Source organism: Orycteropus afer, unplaced genomic scaffold (genome assembly GCF_000298275.1).
Source record: "Orycteropus afer afer isolate SDZICR_OR568_19922 unplaced genomic scaffold, OryAfe1.0 scaffold00774, whole genome shotgun sequence".
NCBI lineage: Eukaryota > Metazoa > Chordata > Mammalia > Tubulidentata > Orycteropodidae > Orycteropus > Orycteropus afer.
This window is the reverse complement of record NW_006922361.1, coordinates 104,062-116,010: the sequence shown is the minus strand read 5'-3', so window position 1 is coordinate 116,010 and position 11,949 is coordinate 104,062. Positions and strand designations below refer to the sequence as shown.

The following is an 11,949-nucleotide window of genomic DNA, read 5'->3' as shown; positions in this document are numbered from 1 at the left end:
ATTTTGAGTTTTGTTCCACATTGTTCTCCCACTCTATCCAGGATCTCCTACATAGATTCCCCCTCCAAGTGGTTGATAGTGGTAGCTGGGTACCATCTAATTCTTCTGGTCTCATAGTTGTATAGGCTGAGGATTGCATGGTGTACCAGTCCTTTGGACTAATTGCTTCAATGCATTTTCAGTTTTTTTCATTCTTCTTTGCATCTAGATGGCTGCTTGCAAGCTTTTAAGATCCCAGTCGCTACTCACAAAAGTAGGATGTGAAACAATGTTTTTCTGTAGTATGTTATGCCAATTGAGGTTGATGTCCCCTGCGACCATTGTCCCAAGCCCACAGGTCCAACAACTCACTCCCTCTGGGTAGCTGGCTGTGGCCAAGAAGTGACTACAACCTTGTCCCTTGTCAGCTCTACTATATACCTGGAAATTCTTACAGAACGTATCAATGCACTTGTAGAAACATTGTCTGCTAGCTCTATACATGGTTATGGGTACACTCCCCCCTGCATAGACATACCTAATAGTTCAGCCTGTCCACCTATCTATACACTCGTATGTCAATGCTTGCTTTCACTGACAACACTGTACTGTATGTGCAAAAGGGTTCATCTTCGTTGTCTGTACCTCCCATGCACCTCTCTAAGTCTTCCTCATCCTCAATGTCACCATGTTGCTCACTCACATTTGGTACATTGCCCTTCCCTTCACCCAAATCAATACTTATCTCTACCTATCTAGCAGAGTTCCATCCCCTCTCTTCCCACCGCTTGTAACCAACAAAGAAAATTTCCCTCCGTATATAAACCTTTCCTTGACTTTTTATAGTAACAGACTAATACAATATTTGTCTTTCTGTGATTGACTTATTTCACTCACCATAATGTCCTCCAAGTTCATCCATGTTATGTGGTGTTTTGCTAATTCTACATTATTCTTTAGGGTTGCACAGTATTCCATTGTGTGTATGTACCATAGTTTGGTTATTTGTTCTTCTGTTGATGGGCACATAGGTTGTTTCCATCTTTTGGTTATTGTAAATAGTGCTGTGATGAACATGGATGTGCATATATCTGTTCTTGTCCTGGCTCTCACTTCTTTAGGATATATACCTAGTAATGGGATGGCTGGGTCAAATGGTATTTCTAATTCCAACTTTTTAAGGAATCACCATACTGCTTTACACAATGGTTGAATCATTTGACAGTCCCACCAGCAGTGTGTGAGAGTCCCAATCTCTCCACAACCTCGCCAGCATTTGTTATTTTCTGTCTTGTTGAACTTTGGTACTAGTGCTGGGGCAAGATGGTATCTCATTGATGTTTTGATTCGCATCTCTCTAATGGCTAATGATCATGAACATTTCTTCATGTGTGTGTCGGCCATCTTGTGGACTTGTTTTAATTGTCTTCAGTTTCAACTTGAACTTGCATATGAGCAACTGGTGGTCTGTTCCACAGTTGGCCACTTATCTTTTTCTGACTGATGATACTGAGCTTCTTCATCTCCTCTTTCCACAGATGTAGTTGATTTGATTCTTGTGTATTCCATCTGGAGATGTCCATGTGTATAGATGCCATCTATGTTTCTGAAAAAAAGGGTACTTTCAACAAATAAGTCATTGGCCTTGCAAAATTCTGTCATGCAATCTCTGGCATCTTTCTTTTCATCAAGGCCAAATTTTCCAGCTACTGATGCTTCTTATTTGTTTCCAAATTTCACATTCCAATTACCGGTAATCATCAATGCATCTTGATTGCATGGTTGGTTAATTTCAGACTGCTGAAGTTGGTAAAAAAAAAATCTTCAATTTCTTCATCTTTGGCTTTACTGGTTGGTGCATAAATTTGAACAATAGTATTAATTGGTCTTCCTTGTAGGCATATGGATATCATCCTATCACTGATGACATTGTACTTCCGGATAGATCTTAAAATGTTCTTTTTGAGGATGAATGTGATACCATTCCTTTTCAATTTGTCATTCCTGGCACAGTAGACCATATGATTGTGCAATTCAAAATGGCTGATACCGTTCCATTTCAGCTCACTAATGCCAGATTATTAATTCCTATTTCATTTTTGACAATTTCCAATTTTCCCAGATTCATACTTCATACATTCCACTTTCTGATTAGTAATGGATATTTGCAGTTGTTTCTTCTCATTTTGATTCATGCCACATCAGCAAATGAAGGTCTCAAAATGTTTACTCCATCTATATCATTAAGGTCACCTGTACTTTGAAGACGCAGCTCTTCCCTAGTCATATTTTGTGTGCCTTCCAACCTGAGGGACTCATCTTCCAACATCATATCAGACAGTGTTTCACTGCTATTCATAAAGTTTTCAACAGTCAATTTTTTAAAAAAGTTGACTCGGCCATATCCTTCTTCCTAATCTGTCTCAGTGTGGAAGCTCCACTGAAACCTGTCCACGGGGTGACCTTGCTTGTGCTTGAAATACCAGTGGCATCACAGTAACATGCAAGCCAGCACAGTACAACTCACTGACAGATGTGTGGTGGAGGAAACGCTATGGAGCTCAGTTCTCCTCTTTAACAAATGGGGTCCTCCTGAGTCAGAGTGATTTCAATGGCAATGAGTGTAGTTGTGTTTTGTTTGTTTGCTTGCTTATATTTGTCCGGGGAAAGAGGATCTTGCTTTCACCACATGATCTAAGGGATCTACACCCACCATAAATGCACACATCATGCTTACTGATTATATGTTCCATAATGTTTGTGTCCAATGCCTGCAGACACAACCACAATGACAGCTGGGATCCCATAGCCAATAGGATACATGAACATCTTGTTAAATCTGCCTGCACCGGTATAGTTGGCCACCTTGAGGTTCCTGACGGTGAGGAAGAGGTGCAGCCCTTCCAGGAACATCCAGGTGAAGGATGCCAGGTAGAGGTAGTGCAGTGCACCTGCGATGACAGAGCACAGCACCTAGAGGGAGCAGAGAGTGGAGAGTGTGGATCAGATACTAAGTGCTCACTGCTAACCCACCAGGCTCTCTCAGCCCCTTGGCCTTCTTCATGTGGCATTTATCTTCCCCCATTTGTGTTTGCTTGTCTCTGTGTCTATGCTGCTCTTTGTGTCACTCAGAGTAGAAAATCGTATGGAGCACCATGTATTGTGCACACATGGAGTCACTATGAGTTGGAGAACTCAAAGGCAACTAACAACTACACTGATAGGGCTTCATTAACATGACAAAGAAAACCGTATTACCGACTGGGATCCCATCAACAGGTATAGGGGTTAGGATTCCAACACATGTTTTGGGGGGACACAGTCCAATCCACAACACACCCTGTTCTCTGCTGGGTTCCAAACTCCTATTTCCAATCATTGGCTATCTCCATTCACATGTCTGATAAGCACCTCTAACTTAGCAGATTTAAGTTTGAATTCACCATCTCTTCTGCCTCAAACCTATTTCTCCTTCTCTATCTTGGTTAATGATATCATCACCCCTCTACCCACTCTCTTCATCTAGAAGCCTCAGTGTCACGTTCATGTCTACTTTCTCCCACACCCATCACTTTCACATCCACTTGGGCCCCAAGTCCAGCCAATTCCACTTCACAAGCGTTTCTTAAATCAGACCCACTTCCTCTTCCTTGGTTCATGTTTTCATTAACTCTTACCATCACTCTTCCCTCTGCTGCTAGCTTCATCTTACTCTAGCTTACCTCCACCTTCTTAGGTATGAAGGTCATATGGCCTTTGTCATACACACAATTCTACTCGGATGCATGGGGGGGTGCCATGATTTGGGGTCACCATGAGTTGGAATGAATTCAACAAGTGGATTTTTATGCTGCCTCTCAGGAGAAAATGGTACTTCATAACCTTCTGGCTGTGGGATCATGGTTTTTTTTTTTTTTTAAGCTACAAGGAAATTGAAGAGCTCCTAGTTCCAATTCTTCCTGGTTCTATCTTGCTAAGCCCTTACTAGAGTCTTATGACCAGCTCCTTAGTTAACAGAGGAAGTTTAGAAATGGGAAGGCACTTCAATAACATTCTTTGCAAGTAAGATAAGAGTTCGACTCTGGCCCACATTATGTGGCCATGAGTCAGAATCAACTCTATGGCAACCATTATTTTTCAACATGAAGAGCTAAAATTCAAGTGGCAAAGTCATTGTCTATAAAAAATAATTCAAACTTATGCTCATTCCAGGGAGGGCACTGGTGGGTCAGTGGTAGAAATCTCACCTTCCATTCAGCAGACCTGGGTTCTATGCCCGGCCAATCCACCTCATGCACAGCCATCACCATCTATCTGTGGGGGCTTGTGGGTTGCTAGGGTACTGAACAAGTTTCAGCAAAACTTCCAGACTAAGAGGGACTAGGAAGAAGGGCCTAGCTATGGACTTCCTAAAATCAACAGTGGAAACCCTGAAGATCACAATGATCCAATCTCCAGCTGTTCATGGGGATGGCTCAAGACTGGATCATGTTTGTTCTGTTGTGCAAGGGGTTGCCATGAATCAAGGGCCAACTGGATGGCAGCTAACAATAACAAAAACAACAATTTCCCCATCCCAGAGCATAAGGTTGTCCTTAGGAAGTAGCTGCCCAGACAAGGACTACATTTCCCAACTCCCCTTGCAGTTAGGTATAACAGTGTGACAGAGTTCCCATATGGGACTCTGTCATCTCCTTTCCCCTTCTACTTAGCCCAAATGGAAAGGACCACAAGATAACCTTGGAAGCTCTCTATGGAATATGGTAGAGAGTCCATTGGCCTGAGGGTTGAGGATAGACACCCTGCAAATCTCCCCCCTATACATAAGCGGAAAAACTAACTGCTATTATGCTAAGGGGGAGCTCTGGAGGAGCAGTGCCTAAAGCATTTGACTGCTAACCAAAAGGCTAGAGGTTCAAACACACCAGCCACTCCTTGGAAGGAAGAATGGGCAATCTGCTTCCATAGAAATACCACCTCAAAAAGCCAAGGAGGAGTTGCTATGAGTCAGAATTGACTCAATGGCAGTGAGTTTGGTTTGGTTTTGTATTATGCTAAGGGGAGTCCCTGAGTGGTGCAATGATGGAGCATTAGGCTATTAACCAAAAGGTTAGTGGTTCAAATCCACCTAGGGGTGCCTAGAGGTAGGTCTGATGATCTACTTCCATAAGACCACAGCCACTGAAAACCCTGGGAGAACAGTTGTACTCTAAAACACATGGGGACCCAAGTTAATGGCAGCTGGTTTGGTTTTACTGCACTAAAGCCACTGACTGGTGTTTGCTATAGCAGCTAACATTTCCCTATCTAATACCACCATTCTGACTCCTAGTCACTTTGCTAAATGGCTCCTCAGAAAGAGTGAGTCTTGTTCAAAGTTAAACAGGAGCAGAGGTCAAACTCTTTTCCCCCCACACCCTCACTTCTGATTCTTGTCCTTTTCTCAGGACAAGATGATGAGATTTAGTTATGGCAAGGAGGTGATTTGGTTGAAAAATCCTACCTTGGGCTCAGTTTTGTCAATGCCCACGAGGAAGAGCAGGTGGGCCAGGAACAGGCAGAGGGAGAGCTGCAGGTGGAGCGAGGTGCTGGTGTTCTGGATGGGCCGGCACAGGAGGAAGGTGAGGGCCGCCAGGAGGAGGCACAGCAGAGAGAGGCTCAGCCCCACGCGGGTGACCACAACCAGCACCGGATCCTCCTGGGTCCAGAGAGAGAGAGAGGAGAATGCAACTCATGCTGATCTTAGAACCTGTGGTTTCTAGCAGCTTTGTGCTTAATAAGATCATTAAAACAAAAGAAAACAAAAGGTTACTATGAAGTCCATTCTGATTTGTGTGTCAGAGTGGAACTGTGTTCCATAGGGTTTTCAGTGGCTGATTATTATTATTATTTGGCTTTAACACACAGAAATTTCCTTATAGTTTAGGAGACTAGAAGTCCAAATTCAGGATGCTGACTCTAGGCTTTCTGTCCCTGTTGGCCCTTGAGAAAGTTCCTTGTCCTTTTTGAGTTTCTGTCCTTGGTGATCGTCACGTGGTTTGGCATCTATCTTCCCCCATTGCTGCTTCCTTTCTTTCTTTTTACTTTAATTTATTTTTCCTTTTTTTCCAAATTGTGATTTGGGTGAAAGTTTACAAACCAAATTGGTTTTCCATTCAGCAATTCATTTGGTGGCTGGTTTTCCAGAAGTACCTTGCCAGCCTTTCTTGCAAAGTACCTCTGGGTGGACTTGAACTGCCAGTCTTTCAGTTAGCAGCTGAGCACAGTACACACTGGCACTACCCAGGGACTCCTGGCCCCACTACAAGGAGCGGCTCAGCTCCATGCATGTGGTCACGCCCAGCACAGGAACTACCTGTGAGCCACGAAAGAAGGAATTATTTTATTTCTCAACTCAGCGGTTATGGCCCCAATGGCGAGTCAGATGGGGTTCCCCGATCAGGGATGCCTCAAGCAAGTTACTTAACCTCCCTGAGACTTGGTTTTCCCATCTCCAAAATGAAGGCCGTTGTGGTGTTGTGAAGGTTAAGCACTCAGCTGCTAACCATAATGGTTTGTGGTTTGAACCCACCCAGCAGCTCCAAAGACCTGGTCTTTCAAAGACCTAGTGATCTGCTCCTGTAGAGATGAAAACCTTAAAAGCCCTATGGGCAGTTCTACTCTGTCACATGGGGTTGCTATGAGTCTAAATCAACTTGATAGCACCCAACAAAAACAACCATGCAAGGCTATTGAAAACTGAAACCACTAGACCAGAGCTATCCAATATCACGTGAGCCATCCACATAAATTTCCAAGGAGCCACATTAACACATAATGTAAAAAAGTAACCAAACCAAACTACTGCTGTGGAGTCGGATCTGACTCATAGTGACCTCTCCTTGGGTTTTCAAGGCAGTATCACTACGGAAATAGATCGCCCAACCTTCCTTATGAGGAGTAGCTGGTGGGTTTGAACCGCCAGCCTTCTGGTTAGCAGTCAAATACCTCAGGCACTACACCACCAGTGTAATAGTATATTTTATTTAACCTAATATGTTCAAAATACTATCACTTCAAAACATGTGCACCAGTGTTCACTGCAACACTGTTCACAAGAGCTAAAAGGTGGAAACAACCAAAATGTGCATCAAGAGATGATGGATAAATGCACTGTGGTCCATCCACACAATGGAATATTGGAGCTGTTGTTAAGTGCAGTGGAGTTGGTTCTATCTCAGTGACCCTATGTAAAACATAATGAAATATTGCCTGGTCCTGTGCCATCTTCACAATCCTTGCCATGTTTGAGCTCATAGTTGCGGCCACTGTGTCAGTCCATCTCATTGACGGTCTTCCTCTTTCTCTGACCTCTACTTTACCAAGTGCAGTGAAGGGAATTGCTTGCTATGGCTCTTCTAGTCTTCGTGACTCCCACCAGACAACTGAGTAGAACTATGCAAATGTGAGGTGTTTGTGGCCCACAAAGGGTATTGGACAGTTTGTTAATAAGGTAAATAAGGTACATGGCATCCTTGTGAGGGTGGGACCACAGAAATAGGTGTATGGAACATTAATGTGGGAATTGGTCAGTTTTGCCATCCTGTGGGGCTTAAAATGATCTAACCCAGAAGTGTAAAGGGAAATCTCACTGCCATCAAGAGAGAAGAGCCAGGAGTAGAGTGCATCCTTGGACCTGAGATCCTGGCACTGAGATGACAGAGATGGCAGCAGCAGAACCAAGAGACCAGCATGAGACAGAGTTGTGGGCTTCCTGGTGCCCTGAGTGAGGAAGCTGTGTGCGATCAGGCAGGAAGCTCGCTAGCAGAGTGGGGCACCTCATTGGGTGTCTATCGGCAAAGTTAAAGTGCTTCAAGTCCTCTCTGCTGTCACCAAGCAAAGTTGTGTCATCTGCATATTGTAGGGCATTAATGAGTCTTCCTTCAATCTTAAGGTCTCATTTTTCTTCTTATAGGCCAGCTTATTGGATTATTTGCCCAGCATGCAGATTGAACACTTATGATGAAAGGATACAACCTTGACAAACACCTTTCATGATTTTCAACCATGCAGTGTCCCCTTGTTCTGTTCCAATGACAGTCTCTTGGTCTATGTACTACTCCACATAAGCACAATTAAGAGGTCTGGAATGCCCATTCTTCACAATGTTAGCCATACTTTGTTATGATCCACACACAGTTAAATGCCTTTGCACAGTCAATAAACCACAAGTAAACATCTTTCTGGTATTCTCTGCTTCCAGCCAAGATCCATCTGACATCAGCAATGATATCCCTCATTCCACATCCTGTTCTGAGTCATTCCGCATCCCTCATTCCACATCCTGTTGCATTTCTGGAAGTTCTCTGTCAATATGCAGCTGCAAGTGTTTTAAAATGATCTTCAATGGAATATTAGTCAGCCTCAAAAAGAAGTGAACTCCTGATACATGCCACAACAGGAGTGAATACTGAAAACATTATCTTGAGTGAAATAAGTCAGTTACAAAAAGACACATACTGTATAATCCTACTTATATAAAATAGGCAAACATATAGAAATGAATGATTATTAGTGATGGCCAGAAATGGAAGGGATTGGGAAAAGAAGCGTTTTTGCTTAGGGGGCACTGAGCGTCTGTTAATGGTAGTGGAATAATTCAGAAAAGGATCATGTTAATGGCTGCACAAGAAGCAGAACGCCATCACGGTCCCTGAATTTTACATGTATAAATTAGTGAATTGGAGAATGTTTGGGTGTGTGTATTTTCACCACAATGAAATAATATTACCAGTTCAATGTGTAATCCATGGAAAACAGTTATTAATTAATTATTATATATTCTCTATTTTCAAATTAAGCCTTTGAAACTCGACACATATTTTAAACTTACCACGCATCTCGATTCAGCTGCTGTATTTTCAATAGTGAAAATGAAATGTGCTCTTATCAAATCAATAGAGTTGTGTGTGATGGAGAAGTACTTTACACTGCTTCAGTCTTTTAATTTAGATAAATTTAACTTAAATAAAATTAGGAATTCAATTCTTCAGTGCTACTCACCACATTTCAAATGCTCAATACCCATAGTGGCTGGTGGGCCTATTGAACTGAATGGCATTCAAATGTAACCTCCATGCAGCCTGGTATTTTATTATTATTATTATTATTATTTCTGTTACTCCCTGTTGTATTCTCAATGCTGAGAACAGAGCCTGCCATATAGCAGGCACTCCATAAGTATTTGTTGAATGAATAAAATGAGGCTGTGCAATAAACCATCCAACACAAAGGTTGTAATAAAGTAAATACCCAGTAAATAGGAGTTAAAAAGAAACAGAGGAAGAAGTTAGGTACATTTCTCGAATGTACTTGAGATGTACTTGTCCTAGACCTGATTGGGGCTTGGGAAGTTCAGGGGCTATGCTTTGTCATTGGTGACAGGTAGTTACCTTCCTTATGGTCTCACTAGGAAGGGAGAACTGTGTCTTTCTTGTGGAACAGCAGGTACTTTTGATTCCAGAAGCCCTTAGACCTGACCATTATAAGGCTTGCCAACCCAACTTCCCAATACCAGAGGTGCTTTTTCTGTTAGCTTGAGGTCTGCCCATGTCCATGAAAATGGTAGACAATTAGCAGCCCCTAGATGCAGTTCTCAACAAGCAATTGAAGAGAGATGGTATATCCATACCCCAGCTCCCTCACTCCTCAGTTAGAGTAACTCTAAGGTGTGTGTTCTACAGACTCCCAGAGCTTCCCAGAAGTAAATGAACTCCAATTTCCCACAATGGTAACTGGCTTGAAATGCTCTGCATTGGTCTCTTTTTCTTCTTGTGCTTGCTCTGCCCTCTGTGGAGTTTCTTGGAATCACCTACCAAGTAAGCTATGTGCACGTGAGTCCTTATGTTAGAGTCTTTTTCTAAGACATGGAGAGGATGACTTCACAGCTCACTGGACAGACAGGTTCACAGGAGAGGGCATGAATCTTGGTACCTGGGGTGTAAGAGCCATGAGGACAGCAAAGCTGGACAGATGGTAACACTGGCATGTGGTATAAGAATCATTGCTGCCCACATGAGAGCAGCCCTCTGTCGACCAGCTGCCTCCCTCCTCCGATCCTTCCCAGTAGACACAGAAATGTTTTGCTCTGGCAGCAAGAATCTGGAAAAAGAACAGCATACAAGTGATTCTCCTTCTGGTTTATTATTTGAATGTTGTAGGTTAATCATGGTTGCACTAGGTTGGAGCTTAGATTAGGAACATCCCACTATCTTGAATACTTGTGAGGAAGAGCTTCCCACACTACCTGTGCTGTAGGGTTTATTCTTAATTAATTTTGCCCTTCTCTGTTCACTGCAGTGCCCTGGGGATTGACCCTCATCAACTGCTTCACCCAGCCTCCTTGTTGGTTATCTGGCTTCCACTGGTTCTACCAATGAGAGACTCTAATGAGAGGTCACTGGGAAAGAGAAGAGAGAGGTCAGGTATTTCTTCCAGGCTATTTCCATCTCCCTACACCCCATCTGAGCTCCGGTAGCATAGTGCTTAAGGCACTTGACTACTAACTAGAAGGCTGGTGGTTCAAACGCACCAGCCACTCCTCGGAAGGAAGGTTGGGCAATCTACTTCTGTAGTGATACTGCCTCAGAAACCCAAGGAGGGGTTGCTATGAGTCGGATCCGATGTGATGGCAGTAGGTTTACACCCCATCTGTCTGTTTTCATGTAGTGATGGCTTGTATGTTGCTTTAATGCTGGAAGACATGCCACCAGCATTTTAAGTACTACCAGGGTCACCCATTGTGGACAGGTTTCAACAGAGCTTCCAGACTAAGACCAACCAAAAGAAAGGTCTGGAAACCTATTTCTGAAAACTGTTGCTGTTAGTTAATTGCCCATGAGTTGACCCCATGTATAACAACACAAAACACTGCTTGGTCGTGTCCCGTCTTCATGATCTTTGCCATGCTTGAGTCCATTTTTGTGGGTTTTGTGTCAATCCATCTCACTGAGGGTTTCCCTGAGCCAATGAAAACCTTGTGGATCACAAAACATTGTCTGAGTCCGATCCACTTACTTTGGATGTGTCATCAGAAAGGACCAATCACTAAAAAAGGGCATCATGGTTGCTAAACTGGAGGGCTAGCAAAGTGGAGAGAAACCTTCAATGAGATGGACTGACACATTGGCCACAGAACGGACCCAATATACCAAATGATCATGAAGATGGCACGGGACTGGACATAATCTTGTTCTGTTATACATAAGGTCACCATGAATGGAGCTGTCGTCTCAATGACAACTACCATTTCCATCTCCAGTTGGACAATCCCTCCTCCATCCCTCCAGCTCTCACTAGGCTTAATCATTCTAGTTCTTCTGCTGCCTTTTTAGGCTTAAATGAGATCGTGACTCTCCACTGTGTCAATCTCTGGGTGTCCCTTCAGTATCCATTGTCAGTTCTCTCAACTCTGAACCATCAGAATGGGATTCATTCCCCTGCCATAAGCTTGACACTACACCCTCATCTTTTAAGGCACCCTGGATTGAGTCCCTGGATGATGTCAGCAGTTAATGTGTTCAGCTGCTAACTAAAAGGTTGCAGGGTCAAGTTCACCCAGAGGCACTTTGGAAGAAAGCTCTGAAATCTACTTCCTAAAAATCAGCCATTGACAACCCTATGGAACACATGACTCAGAATTGATTCAATGGCAACTGATACTAGCTTTTTTTAGCATAGAACCAGCCCTTGGTTTTGCTCACCTGAGTATGTTGAAAGACCAGTAAAACAGGTCTGGACAGGTAAGTTTTGTTCTTCAAACCAATGGTGCCACTCAGGATGTGAGAGTTCAGTTTCACTACCTGAAATCCTTTTCTGTCACTGAAGAAGGATCCATTGAGAATATCCCCAAGAGTCTGATAGGTGATCAGAGCAACAGCACTCTCTTCTGCAGCTACAGAACAGAAATAATTTTACAGGGTTTCTATAGTT

General features: G+C 43.1%; 1 protein-coding gene across 1 annotated transcript in view; it reads right to left on the bottom strand.

Annotated features, from left to right (window-relative positions):
* LOC103211699 (putative adhesion G protein-coupled receptor E4P) overlaps positions 1 to 11,949 on the bottom strand; it is a 68,472-nt gene that overhangs the window by 13,355 nt on the left and 43,168 nt on the right. Inside the window, exons 9-12 of the mRNA XM_007957683.1 lie at positions 11,721 to 11,905; positions 9,952 to 10,119; positions 5,483 to 5,677; positions 2,717 to 2,952 (exon numbers count right to left, since the gene is read on the bottom strand). Coding sequence (XP_007955874.1) covers positions 2,717 to 2,952; positions 5,483 to 5,677; positions 9,952 to 10,119; positions 11,721 to 11,905 — 784 coding nt within the window. The remainder of the gene's footprint in view (positions 1 to 2,716; positions 2,953 to 5,482; positions 5,678 to 9,951; positions 10,120 to 11,720; positions 11,906 to 11,949) is intronic.